Below are 22797 nucleotides of genomic sequence, written 5' to 3' on the forward strand. Positions count from 1 at the left end.
CGTTGCTAGGAAGTAAGATAGAGCGAGAAGAGAAGGGTGTGTTTAAGATGTTCAGCGAGAAAAAGAGTATTTTCTATTCTCAATAAAAGGCAAGATGGAAATGTCTCACACTGACATCACGTAGCCACTTTATATGTTAGGTAAACCGCAACGCACGAGACTTTTATTCGTCATTTGAGATTAAAAAGATTACTAAAAATTTTTTAAGGAAATTAAAAAAATCAAGGTTTCCAACTCTAATACAATCTCAGTGCTCTTGTTTACATTGCTATCTTTGCTGCTGTTCATTCGATGATGCAGTATCCGTAAAGGCCAAGCCTTTATTCGAATTAATGGTATTATTGGGTAGATGTTGCTTTATCACATCGTTGTGATGCTGATGTGCAGAAGCATAAATGCCTAGACCAATGCTCATATACGATGGCTGCACAAAAGCAGTATTGTATTGCGGTCGATTTGTAGCCGTTTGCTGCCGTTGTTGTTGCTGCTGATGTTGTTGAGGCTGTTGCTGCTGCTGCTGAGATGTCGATGTCGGTGTAACAGAATTTCTAGTTCGTTGCTCAGATAAAAATGAATACAGAAGGTTATCATTTTCATTGACCATCAAATCCGAATTGACTGAAGAAGTGGCGGTAGCGTTTCTTGCTGCAGCAGATTGATTTGGCGTGGAAGAGCTACTCCAATCGTCGCGTTGCATGACATCTCCTTGTTTTAAACCAAGGTTACTTTGTTGATTGCGACTTCCATTGGTGTTGGTGTTGCTGCTATCCTGCATTTGAGCAACAAACGCTGCAATATCTGTCGGATTTGTGGAGTGAGTTAGAAGAAGGTCAGAAGGTGTTTGAGGATGTGAGTAGGAGTCTACAGTAGTGAGTTTGTTATTATTGACAGAAGGTGTAACTGATGCTTTGTTATTGTTCGTTATTCTTTGCCAAGCTTGTCGTTGATTTTGCTGTTGTTGGGTATGGCCAGACGACGACGTCTGAGTCGTTTCATTCAAGAAATCCAAATTGGGAGTTTTTGTTGAATATTGGTACTTCTCGGAATTCATTTTAGTTACCGTTGATGCCTTCCATTGTGACAGAGCAGCGCTGTTATTGCTTGATCCATTTGACAGCGAGTTGTAATTTGAAGAAGCATAATGGCTGCTGAATCCATGAAATGTATGCGTAGATGGTGGGGCAGCAAACATGTTTGATGACATCGTGATAGATTTTGACTTAACATTGGGGGGCGTAATCAAACCATTGGCATAGTAATCGAGTTTTGACCATTGCTGACGTTCTTCCTCAGCATACCTAGCGTTCAAGCTACCAAGTACAAACGGAGTCATGATATCTTCTTCATTAATACTGGTAAATATGGCAGCAGTATGTTCATCTGCTTCATTTATAACATTGCTCAGAGCAGAAATAAACCGAACGATAAGACGTGTTGTTGACGGTATTTTAACGGTAGATAACAATAACTTCATTGTTTGCATTGACTGCTGAAACATAAATCGTGCATTTCGCGCTAAATTCAAATTCTCATAAGAGCAATCCCTCAGATGAAATAGAATAGACTCCATAAGTGCACGAGTTACAAATTCAAAATTGAAGGCCAACGTAGTCTGTTCAACGAGAGCTGCTGTGAGGCGAGTAATATTAGTAGCGTTGACAGCGGATCGTTGGCGAATTGATCTCGCTGTTGAACTGAAATAAGGCTTCAAGACATACAATTCCACTAGATTGTAAAGGATATGAAGGTAACATGTGACAGGGTTTGATGGTAAGGTTGGATGAGGAATACTATTGGATGTTGAAATTGAAGGCAAAGTCCATTGCAGAGTAGTAGGCAAAGATCGAAGCCAGTGCAGTAAGTCATTGTCGGAATTAAGAAAGAGTTGATCGTAAGCCTGAGGCCTCACCAAGGATTGGCCGGTCTTTTGAGACATTCCAGGATGAAGAAAACGTTCTGCGATTTGCATCAATTTTATGGTCGCCACGAATCCTTGGAGTATATTGTTTTCCGTTGCATCATCGCCAGGTTGTAAAAGCGGCATGTCTAACTCAATATCATTACTGCGAAGCATCCAAGGCTGACCAGACTGAAGTCTACAGACTTTATCTATAGTATAACATCCCCAGCAAATTCTTTTTCTTAATTCCTTGCTGTTTTCATTGTCATCGTCATGTTGCTGCTCCAGTTGAGCAGTTTTATTTATTGTGTTACCACTGTAATCACGCATCAAATCGAGATCAATACACATCTGAACTGCTAATGCACCGTACATATTTGGCCGTCGATTTTTTGGTGATTCGTACAGACACATTAGTGCTAAAGCAGCAGCTGTACTCAGTTTAGGCACATTTAGTGCATTATCTAACAGTAAAGCTCTTGCATGAAGAAAATATGAGTCGGCATCTTCTGAGTTGACAGTTTGTGCGCCATGTGCAATTATCATCAGCAACAATAAAGGGTCTATTAAATTAGAGGTGGTATTTCTACAATGTGTTGGTGAATTGAGTTGTTCGAAAAGTAATCGTTTAGGTATTATTGGAAATGTAAAGTAACAGTGTGTATAGTAAGATTCTATCAACTGTAGCTGTACAGGTTTTGAAGGTAAAAATGACACTCCATAACTATTAGCATCATCCGCTGTTGACGATGAGGGTATATTTACTCTAGGGGTATCGTAAAATTGTTCCTGTAGTTTAGTGTGATCAATTTCCCATTTCCCTTCTTTGCCTTCACCAGGCCATGACTTTGTAAGTTTGATTAAAATCTCTGTAGTGGTGACAATCTGCTGCTGACTCAGCGGTGTATCTGTTGGAGTTGCATGTGTAGTTGACGGTGGTGAAGCATGGTGAGGAAGTAGTGAAGGTGAAGAGTCTTTAGATGTTGTCGGTGATGGTGAGCTATTTTCCAATGTTTGAATAGTAACTGCGTTGGTGTCTATCGAACCATCTTTAGAGAAGGTGCATGTTCTTCTGCGGGCTAAGAATTTCCAATTGAATTAATAAAAGCTGCAAATGCTGTAAAAAATTGAAAATTGCTTTAGCCCACCTTTACACTATGGATAAATGTATAATGAATATCAGCCCATGAGTACTACTATGACCAACATCTTAAGATATAAATCTCTACCTGCATACAGGGTTGCAAACCATCGCACTATTGAGAGCAGCTTTATATCAGCAATGTATTTACATGCCATATTCAATGTATTCTGAACACAACGTACTTTAATTTTCTTCACTCGACAGGTATAACAAGCTCTTCCGACTTTAAACCGTTTAGGCTTTTGTTCTTTTTTATTCTCCAAGTCATGCTTCATAGTAGCAACAGGTGTCATGTAGAAAACGTGCAAAGTATTATGATAATGTAGGTTAAAAAAAGGTAAAAGGGAAAGCTGGAACTTTGTCTTTTTCCCAGTTTGCTATTTTTATTCTTGGCTGAAAATAGACATGGAAAAAAGATGGGTTTCTTTTCATTTTTTTGTTTTTTACGAAACAAGTTTGCTCAACCAGAATTATCATGAAATTGAAACTCAATTTTCCCGCGGAAGCTTTCTGCCTGATGAAGGGTCAGCTCGACTTAACAAGCATAACATCCGCGGTACGACTTCAACGATGCGTGCAGATCTAAGTATGCATTATACATAAAAGCAGGAGTATTCAGCATACATATACCATTTCTGCTTCATCTTTTTTTACATGAAAACTCCTGCAAAGAGTAATCCTGTAAATCTATTACAAACCTTCAGACCGAAAAAGTACCTCACATTTCAGTAAGCTTATTCTAAAAGGAATAAAAAGCCAATTAAACAGTTGCAACTAATTGAAGAGTATGCGATGCTTAAAAATGACTCTGCGGTTTCTCTAGCTTGTGCTATTAAGAACTGAAATCTGTATCATTTTCTTTTCTTAATTTGAAGGATGACGTGTTCCAGCAAGGTTAGCAATGTGCTGTAAGCCCTTCCCTTCTACTCTTTCCACCTTTACTTCCGCAACACAAGATGTAATAATGGTGCTAAATCATTAAAATTTAGAAGTACTGCATAACCTGTTTCGAAAACTATGAACCCAATACTAATAAAGAGCGTACTTTGTACTTTATTGAAGGGAAGAGACAGATATCATTTGCATTTGCACAATCTCTACTTTACTGATTAATAGTGAGAATCCACTATATTGTATGTCATAATCAATCACAAAAAAGTCATGTTAATATATCCTATAACTTTTGAAGGAATTATCATCATAGTCGATGTATGCAATTTTGTAGTAGTCATCGATTATTACATGATGTTCGCCAGAACTGATAATTGTTGATGATATTACAAGCGTTCGAAAGAAACGTATCCTACGATGATTTGTAGGCGTGTGTACTAATAAGAAAGAGATAGTTACAATAAGAATAAGGAGGCTTGTATCGTTGACTGTTTGGAGGTCGCGTGACAAAAAGTAATTTTCTTATAAAAAGCCCTCTTTTATCTTCTCTTCTGTCTCATATATTAACGGCCATTGTTTACTTATATCCTCTGTAACGCTTGCTCCTTGGCTTTGGCGGCAGTCTACTGCATACTCTGTTCTTTATTCCCATTATTCTTGTTCTTGAGACACCGGCAGACCGTAGGACAGTTTACTGGGCCTCGTAAACCCCTCTGTCGTTAGTGTTGGGGTTGAGCGGTCATCTGTCGTGTTCTGGGATCCTAATACTGAAGGGCTGCGGTAGATTGTTTGTCAATGGCCCTTCACACCTTGCCCTTTTTAGGTTTATTTACCACTTGGTTATCAAGAGTTGTTTTGGCTGTTTGAAGCTTTAATCATAATCGAGAAACGCTTGGCGAGAAGGGTAAACCGAACGCCTGCTTTTGCAGAGTACCTTTTATGACCTAGCTTAGGACTTCAACTATTATAATCCAAGCTTCCACGTTCCGTAGTTTTTCTTTCTTTTGAGCAGATGTTACATGTTTTGAGGATGGTAAGGAGATTTCAGGCCAAGATTCCCATACCCGCTTATCTTGTTTATCTGGTTAAACCAAGAGTACTCTTATTCAGGTTCAAGTCCTGGGATAAGCTAACTCCATGTATCATTTACATATTCCTTTTTGTCATAGTCTTATTTCTGCTACTATTTCTAAATATTTTCACGTGAGAAAAGTTTTTCCAACTTATTCAAGGATGCTCACAATGCCGTATTAAAATTTGATGGGCTTATCCCTTGTTGCTTAACCTTCAACAGCAGGTTATCCTTTAAATAAAGATATTATAAATAAAAAATATTATGGTTGGAAATTTACCCTCTTTCATTTACTGTTTAAACAAACACCGCCTAACGATAGTTAAGAATAAAGTAAAAATTGCTCACAGAATTATAGAAACCCTGTATAAATAAGGGCCTCTAGTAACTGCGCCTTTGATGCTCGACCAACGTTTACCAGACAATAATAGCTCGTCAGCAAAGGTAGATGAGTCAGTTTGTGCTTCCATTCCTGGTTGATTAACAAATGCTTTTCAAGTATTCCTTACATATTCGTATTATAGGAGATATGTATAGCGTAATGAACAATTCTCACATATTCTTGAACTACCTCTGAAATAATGTATCTAAAAGCTATGATAGGGCAACAGTAATACTATCATGCAACTCTTTCTGAGATTATTAGGAGACAATTTGACCATCTTTTCCAATAGAGTATGCTTCAGTACATCTGTAGTGAAGGTTCTTTTAGTATATTATTTTTGATAGAAAAATAATACTAGATTCGAGCCACGTTAGAATGATGATAGGCTTGGTTGACTAGAGAGTTAGAAACATAAGCCAAACAAGACAATTATCTCAACAGGATAAGACCTAGTGGTATCATTAATCTTTGAAATGCTTCACAATAGAGGGCTGTTAGTATATCCTTTATCATACCAAAAAAAAAGGAAAAAATCAATCCTAGAAAAGATAGACCTCAGGACAAAGTAGATAAAAAACTAACGATTCGCTTATCGTTGTAAGTCTATTATAACCATAGCCTTCTTATTTGTAGGCCTGAATTAGATCATGATGAAATGTAGTGAATTTCGCAAATGATTATCTCGAGCAAGACTCAGGGAATGAATGATCTATTATTGAGTGGACGGAGTTTCCCTAGCTTTTTCACCTTTTCTGTCACTATTAAACTAAGAAATATTATAGCAATTACCTTCACCATGCAAAGGGACAACTTACTGTCAGATCTTTATCTTCATGGTCTTCAATGACATTTACTCAATTAACTGTAACGTAACCATACATCCATCGGAAGTATTCCAAGAATGAAAGTTTACCGCATTTTTATAAGTATTGTTGTATGTGGGGTAAAAGTTGTATCGGCTGTTCATAAAGCCGAGCATCAAGAGTTTCTATGCTTGTCAGGGGTATCTATTAGCGACAGTCTTCAACACATTTGTTACTGGCTTATCAGTGCTCGTATTTTTATTTTTAATTTCTTTCGCGGAAAAGGATCAAGGTTAGGGAAAGTTTGTTTGTTAGGAAGAAACTATACACATAGTAGAACATGGAAAGGTCAACAAATGATATCCGGGTTTGTACAATTTGAGTCATGTAGAACATACTTTCCTTATGAAATACAAATACAAGAATTATGTCTAGCCTTTCAGTTCATTCTCATATGTAATACTTCCATGTGCTTTTAAGGGTACTTATTGCTTTCTCTTGATCCTGTCTCTAACCTTGATCTCCATATTTTTGAATAAATTATATCTACCAATAGACATACAAATGTCCATGGCTGCTGTATCATTAGAAGAGCTATTCTTTACCATCAAATAGTACGTTCAAGGTCTGCTTCATGTCGAATTGTTGAATGTTCTCTGCCTAATCCCTAAAGAGTTTAGAGCGCTTCACAGGAGTTAATTGATTTGACAAGCGGTCGAAAGGTTTTAAGGTGCTGAATTGCTCACCAATCTTTTTTTGCTTTTTTTGTTTTGGTTTTTTTTTTTTTTTTTTGTATTTTTTGTGTTTTTTGTTCATAAGGAATACGCTTTGGTTTTTATTTAAAGTCCTTCAACTGTCTTAGCGCTAACCAATCCTGACTCATAATGTCTCCAATGAAAAATGCAACATTTTTCGACAGCGACTCTTTTCAAGCAGCAGTTTACCCCGCTTCATATAAATAATTCCAAGTTAGTTTGATATTCACTTCTTCACCATCACTTGATAGTTTATTCTAATACATGTCAGTCGCTCTTCATAACGCATTCACCAACGCTAAAAAGCAAGGTAACTATCATAAACAAATTTGGAGCTTAATCTACAGTTAGATAGTTACCTACCTTTCTTTTTATGTGTTCGTAGGCCGCCCTGCCTTTGTCACTTTCCTTACGGCAGGCTATCCCACGCCAAATGATACTGTCAGTATTATGTTAGCCTTGGAAAAAGGCGGTGCTGATGTAATTGAATTAGGTAATACAAATAGAAACTTCAGTTTATTGTTAAGCACTTTTACTCATTCTGTGCGATTAGGTATACCATTCACTGATCCCCTTGCTGATGGTCCAACCATTCAATATGCCAGCACAGTAAGTAACTCATAAAATAGATATATCTATTTTTTTCTGTTTTACTCATGGTATCAATTAAAGATTTCATTACAATACAGAACTGATATTCCTATGTGCTTGCAAATGGTTCGCGAAGCACGCGCTAAAGGATTAAAGGTCCCAGTAGTATTTATGGGTTATTACAACCCCATTTTAATGTACGGCGAGGAAAAGATAGTACAAGATTGTAAAGAAGCTGGTGTCAATGGTTATATTTTGGTTGATTTACCTCCTGAAGAATCTCAAAGCTTCCGCGGCATCTGTTATAAGCACGGATTGTCGTATATACCTTTAATCGCACCCTCTACTTCTGAAAACCGCATCAAGATCCTTGCAGCACTCGCCGACTCTTTTATTTACGTCATTTCACGTATGGGAGTTACAGGTGCCAGCCAAACTGTCAATACCGAATTGCCTGCACTTGTTTCCCGTATCAAAAAATACACTGATGTGCCTTTGGCTGTTGGTTTCGGTGTTTCAAATCGTGAGCAGTTCGTGGAAGTGGGTGCTCACTCGGAAGGTGTTGTTATCGGCTCTCGTATTATTACTGTTATCAAAGAAGCAGCAGAGGAAAAGAAGGATGTACCTGACACTGTTTATACATATGCTGCAGAGGTTACTGGTCGCAAAGATCCTGTTGAAACCATAGCCGGTGTTGATGTCGAGCTTGCTGATCTCGAAGTAAATGATGCTGCTGGTAAAGGTCCGTTCTCCCCTGATGATATCAAAAAATTATACCAACTTGATCCTCGTTTTGGCAACTTTGGCGGTTGTTACGCTCCAGAGGCACTCGTTGAATGCCTTACTGAACTCGAAACCTGCTTTGTTAACGCAATGAATGATCCTAAATTTAGAGACGAATTCGAATCGTACTACGACTACATATCGCGACCTTCACAGCTTCAGCTTGCCAACCGTCTAACAGAAGAGGTCGGTGGTGCCAGGATATGGTTAAAGCGTGAGGATCTAAATCACACTGGTTCTCACAAAATTAATAACGCTGTTGGACAGATATTGTTGGCTAAGCGTCTGGGTAAGAAACGTATCATTGCTGAAACAGGCGCGGGTCAACATGGCGTGGCCACAGCAACAGTGTGTGCTAAATTCGGATTAGAGTGCATTGTTTATATGGGTGAAGAGGATTGTCGACGACAAGCTCTCAATGTTTTCCGTATGAAAATGCTAGGAGCTACTGTAATTCCTGTCAAGAATGGTTCAAGAACTCTGAAAGATGCGATCAATGAAGCCATGCGTGACTGGGTCACGAATGTCACAACTACACACTACCTTGTTGGCTCTGCTATTGGTCCTCATCCTTTCCCACAAATTGTTCGTGAATTCCAATCTGTCATCGGCAAAGAAACGAAGCGTCAAATGCTTGAAAAAATAGGCAAATTACCTGACGCCGTTGTTGCGTGTGTTGGTGGTGGCTCAAATTCTATTGGTATGTTCCATCCATTTGTTGAAGATCAAACTGTAAAAATTATTGGTGCAGAGGCTGCTGGTGACGGTGTAGATACAGATAAGCACTCTGCAACACTAACAAAGGGTACTCCCGGTGTGCTTCATGGTACTCGTACCTACCTTATCCAAGATGAAAAGGGTCAAATTATTGAAACACACTCCGTCAGTGCTGGTTTAGATTATCCTGGTGTAGGGCCAGAACATGCATATCTTAAAGATAGTGGAAGGGCTGAATATGTCGCTGTAGATGACGCACAATGCCTAGTCGGTTTTAGAAAGCTGACTCAATTAGAAGGCATTATTCCTGCCTTAGAGTCTTCACACGCAATTTACGCCGCTATGCAAGTTGCTGCAAAAATGTCCAAGGATGAAGATATTGTCATTTGTCTCTCGGGTAGAGGAGATAAGGATATGCATACCGTTGCTGAAGTACTGCCTCGATTAGGTGCCCAAATTGGTTGGGACTTACGATTCTAAGCATAGAGTTCCGTAAATTCTTGCATTATTTTTTACCCTTTGTATATTTTTTCATCCATAAAACCGAACATTGTACAGTGCGCATGTCAAACAGGATTTGCTGTCTTTTATGATAATCATTTATCTGTGAGTAGCTTGAAGATATTTTTAGACGAACTTTCTCATTTAACTTGTAGGTCGTTTAGGGTCCTGAAAAACGGCTTCTTACATTGAACTAATATAAACATTCAGTGAGAAAGTTCTCTTAACTAAGAGCTTAAGCTATCTTTTCATTTTGAAAGTAGACTCTCGCTTATAGGGCCAATTTTACATTTGCAGATTGCTGAGGTTTGTCAACCTAATAAAAAATGCCTTTTCGCATTGTATTTCATTATTATATATCAAACGTCTTTATAGCATTATTTAATATAAAGGTTATAATAAATCCTCTATAATATAATTCTGACGTTTGTATAAAGCAATTTCAGATTAATTGAGGCAGCTTGCCTACTATCTGCTTTCAGTAATCCTAGCCATTTTGATACATAGAATGTGATCCTGCAATGAGTTATTTTCCAAGCGTAGTTGACATTTCAAGAAGCGCCGTAAATTTTTTCGATTTAGCTTAAAAAAAAAAAAGAAAAAACCACAGAAACAGCTGATCGTTTTAAAATGAGTGAAGAATCTAGCGAAGCACAACGTCGCTTCGATAATGACATCCCTAAGGAACATTTGGACAATTTGATCCAAAGAGCACAAGAAGTTATCAGTAAAGATAATGTAGAAATACCCGATTTTTGGAAAGCAAAGTATAAAAAGGAAGCCTCGAAAAACTGGGATCGCTTCTACAAACGAAACACAACAAAATTCTTCAAAGGTGAAAATGCATCAATCTTTTCTTCATTGAAAAAAAATGCCATAACTAACTTGAATAGTTGTACAGATCGACATTGGACAGATCGCGAATTCAAAGAGTTAGCAGACCAAACAAAAGAGCAAAGATGCTTAGAAGTTGGTTGTGGTGTTGGAAATTTTGTTTTTCCGTTACTCGCTGATAACCCTAAACTATTTATGTATGCCTGTGATTTCTCAAAACGTGCAATTGAGTTGGTGAAAACGAATGAAAAATACGATGAAACCAGATGCAAGGCATTTGTTTGTGACTTAACTGAAGACCAACTGACGGATAATATCCCAGAAAATTCACTAGATTTAGTAAAGTATCCCGACTTTTTCTATCACCATCATAGGACGAGCTACTAACGTATTATGTAGGTATCAGCAATTTTTGTATTCTCAGCTATACCACCAGAAAAAATGCATATTGCTGTTAGAAATATATATCGTGTGCTTAAGCCTGGAGGTTGTGTCTTATTCCGTGATTATGGTATTTACGATGAAGCCCAGATAAAATTCAGTGCTGCCACTGATAAACGATTAGGTGATAATCTTTATGTTCGCCAAGATGGTACCTTAAGTTATTTCTTTTCAACAGTCGACTTGAGAAACAGATTTGAGAATGAAGGCTTTAGCACACTAAATTGCCAATACGTTTATAGAGAAACAATAAATCGTGGTAGAGAGTTGAGAGTAGACAGAATCTTTGCGCAAGCCAAGTTTCAAAAACCTTTGTAGACAATAAAAAAATGTACGATTACGTTTTATTCAATGTAATTAAATCTAGCATTTAGTACTCGGAACTTATCCTTAAGAGAATCCAGGCTTAAATATGTGCCTTTCAAATGTCTATCTCCGCTTGTCGGATCAAAGGAGGTTCTACCATGCAGAACGCGCCTATTTGCAAACATTACCAATTGTCCGGGTTGGAGTGTTATCTCATAACGCAAAGATGGGTCTTCAATAAAATCAGCTAATTTTTGGAAGGCACCATAAAATGCCCTTGCCATCTTTGGAGATAAATCATCCATTGGTCCTTGAAATTGTGGTGCATAGTTTACATGGCTATCCCATGCAGGACCGCTATGAATTTCATCCGTTACAATGGTTGGTCTTTTGAAATACATGTGGTGACCATTATTTACGTAGTGAAACGTTACGGGAACTTCTTTCAAGATTCTGTAATCTTCAGGATATTTCTCTTTCAATAATTCAACAGCTCGAAATGAATCGACGAAAATACTTGCACCGCCAGTAACTGTGTTTTTCAAGCTGTGCAACAATTGTATACCTGGAGGACAATCCATGTACCTACAAAGCGGAGAATAAATAATCACATTTCTATCTTAAAGAAAATTATTAAAAAGGTATTTCAGCTTACATCAGATCCATGTGAAAACCTAGGTACAAACTGGTGTAGGCGATGTTTACAGATTTGGCTACATTCTTGACATCAAAATCACGACCATAAAATGTTTCTTGCACAGGTCCAATCCTTTCAGCGACCTTTGTGCATGAATCCTCTTTGAGTGGTACGTCTTTTAGGAAAACTAGCCCTCTATTATACAGACCCTGAACAACTGTGTTCAAGCATTCATCTGTCTTCATGTATTCGTCATAAGATACCCAATTCATAATATACTCGCTTGCGTTCCAAGTTTGTGGACGAACATCATTAAATCTGAGTTTGTCCATTGAAGTTTTTGATTGATATTGCTTCAAGAAGTCCAAAGGATACCGAGTAACATGTGTACCATTTTCCTGGCCATGACGAAGAGGTCTGTTCCAAGTAAAAACTGCATCATCCTCTATAATTTCAACTTTTTTTGGTTTTATATTAAGCGGAACATCCGCAGAGGAGTGAAGCTTTTGACGACTAGTCGGGTGGAGACATTTGGCACAGCGGCAATTATCCCGTAGCCATAAGTGACTATAACAACTGACAGCTGTTTGATTTGTCCATTTTATATTTATACTATCATTATCTATTGAGAGAATTTCGCCATCTTTGAACACCATATGAGAGTAAAGTCTAGACACTCCTGCTGTAATTGTTCTATAATGTTCAAGAGGTCTGCGGTATAGTTTTATTGATTTAGTCAGAGAAGGCAACATTAAGCAATGTGAAGAATTGTGAAGAAAAGATACATCAAATTTTTTTGTAATTTTTGATTTGCTTTTACCGAAAGTACCGTGTAACCACTTGTTGTTGTATAGAAGAAAAAAAAAGTATCTACGACCAACAAGAAATTCAGAAAATGTACAAGGGCGCATGGGCAGATGTTGAACAGCAGGAGCGCGATTATTATAGAAGCTAATGTTTTCATTGTTCTATGAGGGTGATTAAGAGAGCTTTATCATACAGCAATAATTCTTAAGAGCGATGGCTATATATTTGCAATCCTTGCTTCACAGTTATTACTGTCAAATCCTCATAGATTGTTCACGGTCTTCATTTATCAGTAATTTAGAGCTGAATTATTCGCATACGCCTCATACCAGCAAGTTGTAATAAAGAATCTGCAAATTCATGATTCATTTTTCATTCAAGTTTACATCTTTCGTAATAGACGAGCGCCCTTGCTTTCTGCACTTTATTAAAAAATAGTGAAGATACTTCCATGAAGTCTGTACTATTCGTATAAGAGTGATAAGTGTAAAGAAAAATTGAAAATATCTGATTTCTTTCTTCGATGTATCGAAAGAAAATCGTCTTAATGGAGAGCTGTACCCAAATTCAATTAAGGTACTAAGTACATGCAAAAAATTATGACGTTTTATTGAGTGGAGTTACTTGCTCCAGAACTCTTGAAATTCTGATGGAACGGGTTGAGTACTATATCAATAGTGTCAATCAATGGGATATTCATTCAAAAAAGTTGAATATGGTTGATGTCCAATAATGTTGAAGAGAAACATAATTGCAGAAAAAACACCTCCAGAAAAACGTTTGTTAATACAATAAATGATTTTTTCTTTTTTTTTTCGCAAAATCTAACGTTTAGCGAACATTTGTTGTAAACTCGGCATATCTGAAAGCATTTTTTCAGCTTGCGAGCGAGATTCATTGACATCATCCGCTGCATCAGGGTCTATAAATGATATGATTGTTGGAATGAGCGACGAAGTAATATGTATCAGATATACTCCTTACCCATGTTTTTCAGGGAATTCATCATTTTTGGCATAACGAGCATCATAAGACCGCTGAATCCAACCATGAGGAACATAGGGTTCTTGAACATACCCAAAATATTGAACCCTTGACGGTGCTATTTGGCTTTTAGACTGGAGCTCTCATTTATGTACTACCTTTTATCTTAATTAATTTACCACAAAGTATTCAGCTTCTGCCTTGGCTTGAATCTCTAATGGGTAACCCAAAGCTAGACCTCTTTGATTCCAATCGAGTCCAACAGCTGTATATGTTGCATGAATATGATTATCTTCCTTTACATCTACGCGTAGCTGTACCATAATTGCTTAAAACTCTGTTCAAAATTTTGACTAATCAAACGACTAACCTTGGGGAAGAGATAATCTATACTTTGCACTTCTAATAAATATGAACCAGCTTCTACATTCGGGCTAAAATAAACAAAAGCAGGTGGTTAAGAAATGGTATGTGATTGCGAGGATAGGATGAATAAAACTTACAAAATAAATTCACCATTTTTATCAACGTTCACAATAGAGGATGCTCCATTAAGTGTTATTCTTGTGGAGGGTGATAGTTTGGATACATCTGAAGTAACGATTGAGTCAGTATCGTACCTGATTTAAGCAGTGATCTTCTTACCATCAATGACATTGTTAGTAATAATCTTTCCACGTATTTCCACAGCCTTGACTACAGCTGCAAATAGACTTTGTGTAATAATTAGTTTATGATATATTCTTTCGGGCCATTTCAAAAGTTGTTTACCCTGCGATCAATAACAAAACGAGCTTCTGCATTCTTAAAATTTCTTCGATAAGACGTTAACGGATTTCAGGTGTTCTTCATGAGTATTTGCTTTTCCGGATTTTGATCGAAAAGTTGATGGTCCGCTTCATTTTTCCATGTTTCATTATTCCTGTCGTATCACTCTTGTCTTTTTCTCTTTTTCTCCTGCTTGTTCAACTTTTTTATACATATATCTTCTGCTCAAATCGTCTTAGATGAAGGCAGCGTGGTGCGTTGTCCTAACAAGCACGAGCTATACTAAAGGCATCATCACCCTTAAATATTCATTGCATAATGTTTGTAACAGTCAATATCCTTTGTTAGTATTGTATACATCTGCTGTAACTCCTGACGTTATTGATGTCTTGAGAACTATGGGGTGTATTATGAGGAAGATTGATGCGATAAAGCCGCTTGTACAAGTAAAGTACACAGCGGAAAGATTCACTGAGACATGGACAAAATTAGCCGTATGGAAACAGCAGGGTTATGACCGTTTAGTTATGATGGACGCCGATATGTTACCTCTTCAGAATATGGACGAGTTAATGGACTTAGAGTTGAATGATGAGAATTGGGTAGCTGCTGCCCATGCATGTGTTTGTAACCCACAGAAGATACAGCACTATCCCCCCACTTGGACGCCCACGAATTGTAGCTATACAAACCTTGATGCTAGTGCATGTGTTGATCCTAAGCCGGCGCAAGACAAAACTGGGTATTTCAATAGTGGATTGGTTGTCCTGACGCCCAGTATAAAAAGGTTCAACGCCATGATTGAACATTTGTACAGAATCACCGATTTTAGCATTTATCCGTTCCCAGATCAGGATTTCTTGAATGAAGTGTTTAAAAATCAATGGAAATCGATCCCTTATACGTATAACGCTCTGAAAACGCTGCAATGGGCTCATGCACCAATGTGGGATATCAAGCAAGTCAAAAATATTCATTTTATTCTATCGAAACCTTGGGATATTGCTATAGACCACGAACTATCGGATTTGGAGAATATCTACAGACCTTTGTACGAATTATGGTGGCGTGCCTATGATGAGTCGATAAAATCTTTGGATATGCATTTATTCTAAGTGATACAAGGGCGCTCGCAAAAAAAAAAAAAAAAAAAAAATTTGAACCAATCATCAGGGCTCACCAACAATCCTCCATTCAATGATATTCTTCGTATGTATCCCACATATATCTCATTGCAATAAAACATTGAACGGATACATTTGAATTCGCCTAAGCTATATATTTGGCCATGCGTAAGAACAATACTCGATGTGAGACGATTCAGAGACAAGTTCGTTTTCGATACAGGTTAATAGTAAGCCTCCCTTAGACACGGCAGCAATAATTCTCTCTCAGCATAGGCCAAATTATTTTATTCAATTTTCAGCTTTCTTTCATATCAATTGCTCTTGCTCTGATCTTTCTCTACCGAAAAGAAAAAAAAAAGTTGATCATGTTTCTGGTTAACTTATAAATACCCTGCCATAGTGTCGTTTCATTTGATTTAGTGTTTTTGATGCCATATTGACACACTTAGGTTTTAGGTATACTAAGGCGGAAGGAAGCAACAAATTTAATCCATCCATCTATATCGTGAGTTTATGAGGAAAGTTTAAAGAGTGGTCGATGGATGCCGACGAATCTGTAATAATGTTACAGACAAGCGTTGCCTGCACATTAATCTGTAGGATGGACTTTCATATTAACGTCTATACTCCTGCTAATGGGCAATTGTGCAGCAAAATTAATTGTGAACTATGACTAGAATTGTGAGATATGGATCCACATGTACAATATATCCGTCATTTGTCATAGGGCTTTTTTGGATTAAACTTCGTGCAGAGGATCGCCTTGCGATCTCGAGTTAAATTTTATGATGCTGTAATGAGGATAGTAGTACAATTGGTTAAGGAGTTGCAGTGGCCCCCGTTTAAGCACATGGCAGAGTGTACAACCAGCACAAATTTGGATATGCATCGGCTGTCCGACTAAAAGCTAGCCTAGCCCACACAGTGAATGCATATCTGCTTGCAGTAGTTCTGTTTCTTTTTGTGGTTGTACTTTTTTACTTTTTCCTTAGTTCTTTGAAACCTTGATCGTACTCATGGAAGTACATTTTCCTGTCAATTCAGGAAATGTGCCACCACCATCTCATTCCGCTAATTTACTTCCTCAACAGTTAAATGCACAAAATCCCTTCTTAAGCAACAGCGTTTTGAGACGAAAGCCAAAGCAAACAATTAAAAACACAGCAAAAGTATTACATTGCTTAACAAAAAATGCAAAAATTCAGGAACATTGTTTATGTTTGATTAACTGAATCAAAATATTCTAGTTAGAATTGGAGAGAATTTTAGGTCTTACGTCCATTTCACCCAATATCGTATCTGTTGCTGATGATTTGATAGCTTACGCAGCAGGTGCAGTAGTAGTAATATATAGCCAGAAAAAGAACAAACAAATTGCATTTCTTTATCCCCCACCCAACGCACAATCAACAAGTAATGTTATTGATAATAGCAATGGGGTTGGTATCACCAATTTCCAAAATCAAGTTAAAATCACAGCCCTCGGAAATGGAAATTTAAAAAAGAATGACATTATCACATCAACCCAAACCACTTTTGCAGAAGGAAAGAAAGCTACACCAGCTAGTAATCGGGCAAAGCCAATTAGTTGTCTCACGTTTTCGCCCGATGGAAATTACTTGGCCGCTGGAGAAGTAATGTTTAAGAGTAACTGAGAGGTTACTGCTTTAATCAAAACTGACATTCTGAATCTTTAGATGGGCCACCAACCGAGAATATTTATTTGGGATGTTAAGGAAAAGAAGCTACTTAGGGAAATTAGGTCCCACAAATTTGGCGTACTTGCATTGTCGTTCTCACCGAACATGCGGCACTTGGTTTCTGTTGGATTTCAGGTACATAAATACATCACTTGATCACTTAATTGTGCTTCAAAATAATATAACTGCATTATGTTAGCATGATGGATATCTTTATGTTTGGGATTGGAAGAAAGAGACAAAAATAGCCGGGAACAAAGTAACCAGCCGAATAAACGCTATTTCCTTTTCCAAGGATGGAGACTACTTTGTTACCGCAGGCTTGCGCCATGTTAGGTTTTGGTATTTAAATGGTGGAGGCAAGCTCACAAAAAAAGTAATAATAAACCCGATTGCAGCTCAATAGCTATCAATACTGATGGCATCATCTATATTTCTAGGAGGACTCCCATTCACGAGAAACCCGTGTTTTAGACGGACGATCAGGTTTACTCGGTGTCTTACGCGATGCTAATTTTGTAGATGTAGCCTGTGAGAATAGTAGTAAAACAGGCTATACTTATTGTGTCACTGATACGGGTATACTGTGCAGTTTTAAAGCAGAGAGAGTTCTTGATAAGTGGTTAGACCTTCAGGTATACGAAGCTTTTTGAACAGTGAGAAGGGATCATGTTTTTTACTAAATATTGATAGAAGAATAGGTTAAATATGCTTATTCAATAGCTGTTACGCGAAAGTTCGTAATATGCTCCTGCTCGGAAGGAATAATCAGGTTAGATAACACTACGAACGCTAATCCATAGATTTTGCAATCGCTCATGTATGTACTTTTAGGCTTTTTGAACCGATTACGTTAAAATATCTAGGTACACTACCAAAACCACATCCTCTTGGGACGGATGTAACTACCTTCACTTCTCCAAATATGGTTCGGCAATTAAAGGAAGCACCAATTTACCCCGATTCTGTTGCAATGGTGTATGAAGCAAACAGTAGTAAAGTAATATCAATCTACTCTGACCGAAGTCTGTACATATGGGATATTCATGATATAGCAAAGGTTGGGAAATCTCGCAGCTTCATTTATCATAGTGATTGTGTATGGGGAGTGGAGGTAAGTTAAAAGTAAAAATTTTGAATGCACTCCAATTTCAATGTATTGAAAGGCACAAAAATTTTAGCCTTGCCCCAGAATTGACTATGAAGATAATGCAATCCCATTGAATTCGTTCACTACTTTTTCAGCTGATGGAACCATCAGAATTTGGAACATAGATAACCCACACAATGCACAGGCTTCATCATTACCCACACAATCACCAGAGCATGTAAATGATAGTTTTATCTCACCCAGCAATAGCACAACAGTTTCCGCGCACAGAAGAAATATTTACTCACGCGAACTTGTTAAAATGCTTTACGTCGATTCAGAAGCAGCAGAGTTTTCGAAAATTCGTGGGGATATAGGTAAGATACATAAAAACTGGATGTACCGGAAATCAACCTTAACCAAAATGATGTAAGACTCCATCGAAGATCAATATCCGGACTATGGCATTCGATCCGTAAAAATTAGTTCTGATGGAAGTATTATAGCGAGTGGAGATCGTAGTGGTAACTTACGTGTACATGATATGAGGACCTGGAAGCTGCTCAATTTTCAAGAAGCGCATGATTCAGAAATCCTCTCAATTGATTTGACGACATCCGAAAACGATGGTAGTGTAGATAGGCTTCTAAAGTGCTATTGTTCACATTGGACAAAACTCTAATACAATTACTTCGTGTAAAAGAATGTCCAAACTTAATAGCAACCGCCAGTAGAGACCGCATGATCCATATTTTTGACATCAGCTCCAAGTTCCAGCTCATACAGAGTCTCGACGACCATTCTTCGTCCATAACATCAGTTCGTTTCACTAAAGATGGTAGCAAGCTTATCAGCTGTGGGGCTGATAAGGGTATCATATTTCGTCAACTGACTGGCCCGATTGCACCATTTTACAACCAATCAGCTCGTCCTTATACTACTTACCACAATTTTTCCGGCAGAAGCACAGTCTTTGATATGTCTATAGACGTCAATAATCGTCATATTGCAGCAGTTACAGGAGAACGCAGATTATTTGTATTCAATGTTGATTCGGGAAAGTCATTCCGTACATGCAAGCCGGAAACAGCTGAGGAAATGGGGAAATCAATAGAGAACTCTGGTGGAAGTCTGATAAATGTAGATTTGGATCCATTCTCAGGCACTTACGCAGTCACTAGCGGGTCAGATCGATGCATTCGCTTGTTTGACTTGGTTAATAATACATGTATCGAAAAGATATGTGCTCATGCGGAACTGATAACTTCAGTAAAATTTATACAGACAAACAGTGAAGAGTCTGGGCTACGAATTATCAGTACCTGCTCCGATGGTACCATTTTTATTTGGAGAGTTACTCCTGATGTGGTTGTGAAAATGCTTACACGTGCTGGTGAGCGTACCATGAAGCCAAAACCTGGTCGAAAAGCGATGGGCGCTCTTTTTGACGTAGGGCATAATGCACAGGATCTAAGCTCTCTTAGTTCCAAGCAACGACTTCGCAGAACCTCCTTTATCGACGACTTGCGGCCTGTTGTAAGTACTTCCCAATTTATTCGATATGGTGATCGTAAAACGTTTTCATCTTGTTCAGCAGCAGAGCAAAAATATGAAAAGTTGTACAGAAGAATAGCTAGCACTCAAAACCGTCAAATCCCTCGACATGTTGAGGAAAACGGCGCTGTAGTAATCGCTACTTCACAGAAAACACAGTCCAATAAAACTCTGACCGATGCGAATGCAAGACAAAAGAAAAAAGACAAATCAATCAGCACAAGTTGTGTTCAGCACAATGTTAACACTAATACTTCGAAAGGCGATAATAGCAACACTGTCGCTCCATCCAATAATGATCGAACGGTTATAATCAAGAGATTATACAGTGGTTTACCAACCAGTTTCAAAACACCGGACCAACTCTCACCTGCATTGCCGTATGCTTCAAATCGAGAGACTACGCTACTATCTGCCGAGCGCAATATGAATCATAGACTTACCTTGAAACGAGCTAAATCAAGAGAAATTTTGAGAAAAGAAAATTACCATAGATATGAGAACTCAAGCGCCCAATCGTTCAAAACGGATGGTACTCAGAACAGCATCTACAGCGAGCCGAAACAACATGCTGGCAATAATATCAGGAGAGTCAGTCTTCCTACTCCATGTATAAAGCTTTCAAATGGTGATCATGATCCAGAGCAAAAAGAAGAAACACATACGACAAAAGGTAAATTTGACAGATTAATGCTTGTAATACTTCTGCTTTGAGCTTATATATAGAAGTATTTAACTCTGAGTCAGATGATACTGGAGATGAAGATGGAAACAAGAAAGGTATTGCTGAGCAGTATGTCGAAGAAGAGAATGAAATCATTTTCACGCCTGAGGAAGAAAACATGAATAAGCCTTTCGAGGTCTCTGTGAATAATAACAATGAAGAAGCGCTCACAGGAAGGAGTACACCAGAGACTGATGCTGAAACACAGTCTAAGTCAGAGGAAGAAGAAGACGAGCTATCCAGTGAAGATAATATAGACGAGGCTATAGATCGAGATATTACTTCTGCGGAGGCACCTCGAGTAACAGTTTCTATGAGTCGATCCGCATCTATAGCTAAAAAGCTTGGTCGTCATAGCTTCCATTTCCAAAGACCTACTACTAAAACATTTTCTAGCCTAGATTCTTTGGATCCAACATTTGCGATGATATGTACAAATGATAACATTGATAATGACGTTAATTCATTAGACGTAGCATTGAGGAAACTTCAGAAAAACGCTGATAAAATTGGTAAAAGGCAAAGCCTTACTGCTCGGTTTTTGTCCTCACAGAGTTTATCGAAACTTAACGGACATAGCTATGAATCGCAACGGCCATCATTGGACTATGTCATCAGTTCCTTCGAAAAAGCTTCGGTGACGCAACAACTAGAGCAAAGAGATTCAGTTGTTAGCATAGCAACAAATCATGATATACCTGCAGAAAAGATGGTCATAGATATTGCACCCGTTCTGAAGACACTTAGAGGTCAAAGTAACAACACTGTAGAATGCTGCAAAACTACTGAAACAGAAGAGAAAACTAAAGAAGAAAACTCAGAAGAATCAGCAAAGTTAAATACAGTGCTAAAGGAACTGGATAAAATGGCATCTATTGTGGATACTGTGCTGGAAACGTATCACAACTATAGAAATTCCTCACAAAAGCAGCGAGTGCTGGACATAGAGAGAAAGCTAAGAGGCATCATGAGCAAAATCAATCAAATTGTCGAACCTCAAGAGCCACTCACTGGAACAAATACATCCGATTTGCTTGAAAAGTACTCGTCGCTTCTTGTAACAATGGTGGAGAACAAATTGAACAAGTAGCCGACCTTTGTTTTTCTCTTTCATTAATGGTAATACATCTGTATATAGCACTTCTTTTCGGTCCATAGAACCCGTCGTAACTTTCCTTTTAAAAAAAAATTCGAAATATTTTTCTCTGTCGGAAAAACTTGAGGATATTGTTTACTGAGACCATTCAAAAAGTTGTTCGCTTTGTTTCGTTTTGCCTCGTTTTGAAATGTTAATGTTAACATTGGTTCGTCATGGAAATACAGACGCGAATAATGAACGCTGGTTACAAGGGCATATAGGTACAGTCGACAGCATCAACATTTTTGCTTCAACAAGTTAGGTTAACAAGTTGAAAGATACCGTTCTCAATCAAAATGGGTTGATGCAGGCAGAACTTTGTTCGAAGCGATTGCAGCATGAACATTATGACCACGTCTATTGTAGTGATCTAGAGCGTTGTAAACAGGTCGGATAGTTTGTTGTTGCTGTTTACGTCTTATTCATTATGCTAATATTTTATCCAGACAACAGCAGCCATTGTAAAGCATCACCCACAAGTTAGCGTTGATTATATTTCTTTGCTACGCGAAAGGGATTTTGGAAAGTTATCTGGTAAACCTTTGGCTTTCCTCACTACAGAATCACAACGTCAAAAGTTATCCATGAACAACTTCATTTCACAGCATGGAGGAGAAAGTGAAGAGGTTTTCAAAGAGCGAATAATTACGGCTTGGAAATACATTATTGACGATGCAACATCGAGGCGATTTAAGTCCGTTTTAGTTATTACTCACGGTGGCCCACTTAAATATCTTTCAATGTACTGGTTAGAAAATGGTTTTCAACCTGCAGAGGACATAGCAGTAGCACCTGTTGCTCAAGGCAATACAGCAGTTACTCGTGTAAATTACAGGGAAAGGAAAATCGATGTGTTCAACTCCACGTCGCATTTAAAGGATCTATACTCAAACCAACCACCACCACCTGCTGTGTAAGAAAACATAACGCCAAGACTGTCCTTGGTTCGATGAGGCTATTAGCTTAGAGTTAAAGAGTACACCATATAGCTGAAAAGCTACGTGACGTTGTTTCTGATTTTGCCACCAAAATAGATATACACATGTTGTACCAAGAGATGCTAAAGCATGCTCACGCTACATCACAGACTATTTTCTCCTTCTACACTTCTCCTTTACGAATTTCTCCTTTTAGATTAAAAAGTG

The 22797-nt window shown here is 38.0% G+C and overlaps 10 protein-coding genes across 10 annotated transcripts; 7 read left to right on the forward strand and 3 right to left on the reverse strand.

Annotated features, from left to right (window-relative positions):
- Window positions 1-268: 268 nt before the first annotated feature.
- BDF20DRAFT_916318 (fungal-specific transcription factor domain-containing protein) lies at window positions 269-3337 on the reverse strand (the record flags this gene model as incomplete). The annotated part of the gene is made up of 4 exons (XM_053084431.1): window positions 269-2979; window positions 3049-3055; window positions 3130-3156; window positions 3227-3337. The coding sequence occupies 4 exons, from the start codon at window positions 3335-3337 to the stop codon at window positions 269-271; spliced, it is 2856 nt and encodes a 951-aa protein (XP_052932104.1).
- A 1160-nt stretch (window positions 3338-4497) lies between these two features.
- On the forward strand, window positions 4498-5214 carry BDF20DRAFT_891979 (uncharacterized protein). Its single transcript, XM_053082284.1, has one exon. It carries the CDS (start codon window positions 4948-4950, stop codon window positions 5140-5142), a length of 195 nt encoding a protein of 64 aa, XP_052932105.1. The 5' UTR covers window positions 4498-4947; the 3' UTR covers window positions 5143-5214.
- A 654-nt stretch (window positions 5215-5868) lies between these two features.
- Window positions 5869-6910, forward strand: BDF20DRAFT_891980 (uncharacterized protein). Its single transcript, XM_053082285.1, has 2 exons — window positions 5869-6158; window positions 6208-6910. Exon 2 carries the CDS (start codon window positions 6294-6296, stop codon window positions 6672-6674), a length of 381 nt encoding a protein of 126 aa, XP_052932106.1. The 5' UTR covers window positions 5869-6158; window positions 6208-6293; the 3' UTR covers window positions 6675-6910.
- Window positions 6911-7034: 124 nt separating this feature from the next.
- Window positions 7035-9670, forward strand: BDF20DRAFT_990756 (tryptophan synthase beta subunit-like PLP-dependent enzyme). The gene is made up of 4 exons (XM_053085327.1): window positions 7035-7260; window positions 7336-7443; window positions 7504-7559; window positions 7623-9670. The coding sequence occupies exons 1-4, from the start codon at window positions 7215-7217 to the stop codon at window positions 9519-9521; spliced, it is 2109 nt and encodes a 702-aa protein (XP_052932107.1). The 5' UTR covers window positions 7035-7214; the 3' UTR covers window positions 9522-9670.
- Window positions 9671-10100: 430 nt separating this feature from the next.
- On the forward strand, window positions 10101-11185 carry BDF20DRAFT_891984 (S-adenosyl-L-methionine-dependent methyltransferase). Its single transcript, XM_053082286.1, has 3 exons — window positions 10101-10377; window positions 10444-10715; window positions 10776-11185. Exons 1-3 carry the CDS (start codon window positions 10173-10175, stop codon window positions 11133-11135), a joined length of 837 nt encoding a protein of 278 aa, XP_052932108.1. The 5' UTR covers window positions 10101-10172; the 3' UTR covers window positions 11136-11185.
- Window positions 11162-12416, reverse strand: BDF20DRAFT_826719 (uncharacterized protein; the record flags this gene model as incomplete). Its single annotated transcript, XM_053078099.1, has 2 exons — window positions 11162-11708; window positions 11779-12416. The coding sequence occupies 2 exons, from the start codon at window positions 12414-12416 to the stop codon at window positions 11162-11164; spliced, it is 1185 nt and encodes a 394-aa protein (XP_052932109.1).
- A 682-nt stretch (window positions 12417-13098) lies between these two features.
- On the reverse strand, window positions 13099-14383 carry BDF20DRAFT_891990 (uncharacterized protein). The gene is made up of 7 exons (XM_053082287.1): window positions 14323-14383; window positions 14197-14264; window positions 14055-14142; window positions 13922-13985; window positions 13731-13865; window positions 13552-13669; window positions 13099-13489 (listed from the first exon to the last, which is right to left on the reverse strand). Exons 1-7 carry the CDS (start codon window positions 14352-14354, stop codon window positions 13392-13394), a joined length of 603 nt encoding a protein of 200 aa, XP_052932110.1. The 5' UTR covers window positions 14355-14383; the 3' UTR covers window positions 13099-13391.
- A 175-nt stretch (window positions 14384-14558) lies between these two features.
- Window positions 14559-15434, forward strand: BDF20DRAFT_826926 (nucleotide-diphospho-sugar transferase; the record flags this gene model as incomplete). Its single annotated transcript, XM_053078120.1, has 1 exon — window positions 14559-15434. One exon carries the CDS (start codon window positions 14559-14561, stop codon window positions 15432-15434), a length of 876 nt encoding a protein of 291 aa, XP_052932111.1.
- A 1028-nt stretch (window positions 15435-16462) lies between these two features.
- BDF20DRAFT_826852 (uncharacterized protein) lies at window positions 16463-20836 on the forward strand (the record flags this gene model as incomplete). The annotated part of the gene is made up of 13 exons (XM_053078116.1): window positions 16463-16570; window positions 16694-17080; window positions 17144-17281; window positions 17346-17405; window positions 17590-17781; window positions 17848-17918; window positions 17981-18260; window positions 18328-18613; window positions 18671-18865; window positions 18940-19629; window positions 19690-19919; window positions 19989-20322; window positions 20517-20836. Coding segments are annotated over 13 exons (3291 nt in total), but the record flags the coding sequence as incomplete, so codon positions are not given.
- Window positions 20837-21800: 964 nt separating this feature from the next.
- BDF20DRAFT_907776 (histidine phosphatase superfamily) lies at window positions 21801-22569 on the forward strand (the record flags this gene model as incomplete). The annotated part of the gene is made up of 3 exons (XM_053083411.1): window positions 21801-21873; window positions 21931-22040; window positions 22099-22569. The coding sequence occupies 3 exons, from the start codon at window positions 21801-21803 to the stop codon at window positions 22567-22569; spliced, it is 654 nt and encodes a 217-aa protein (XP_052932113.1).
- Between the last annotated feature and the right edge of the window lie 228 nt (window positions 22570-22797).

The sequence above is a fragment of the Mycotypha africana genome (assembly GCF_025528875.1).
Source record: "Mycotypha africana strain NRRL 2978 chromosome Unknown BDF20scaffold_11, whole genome shotgun sequence".
In the NCBI taxonomy this organism is placed as follows: Eukaryota; Fungi; Mucoromycota; class Mucoromycetes; order Mucorales; family Mycotyphaceae; genus Mycotypha; species Mycotypha africana.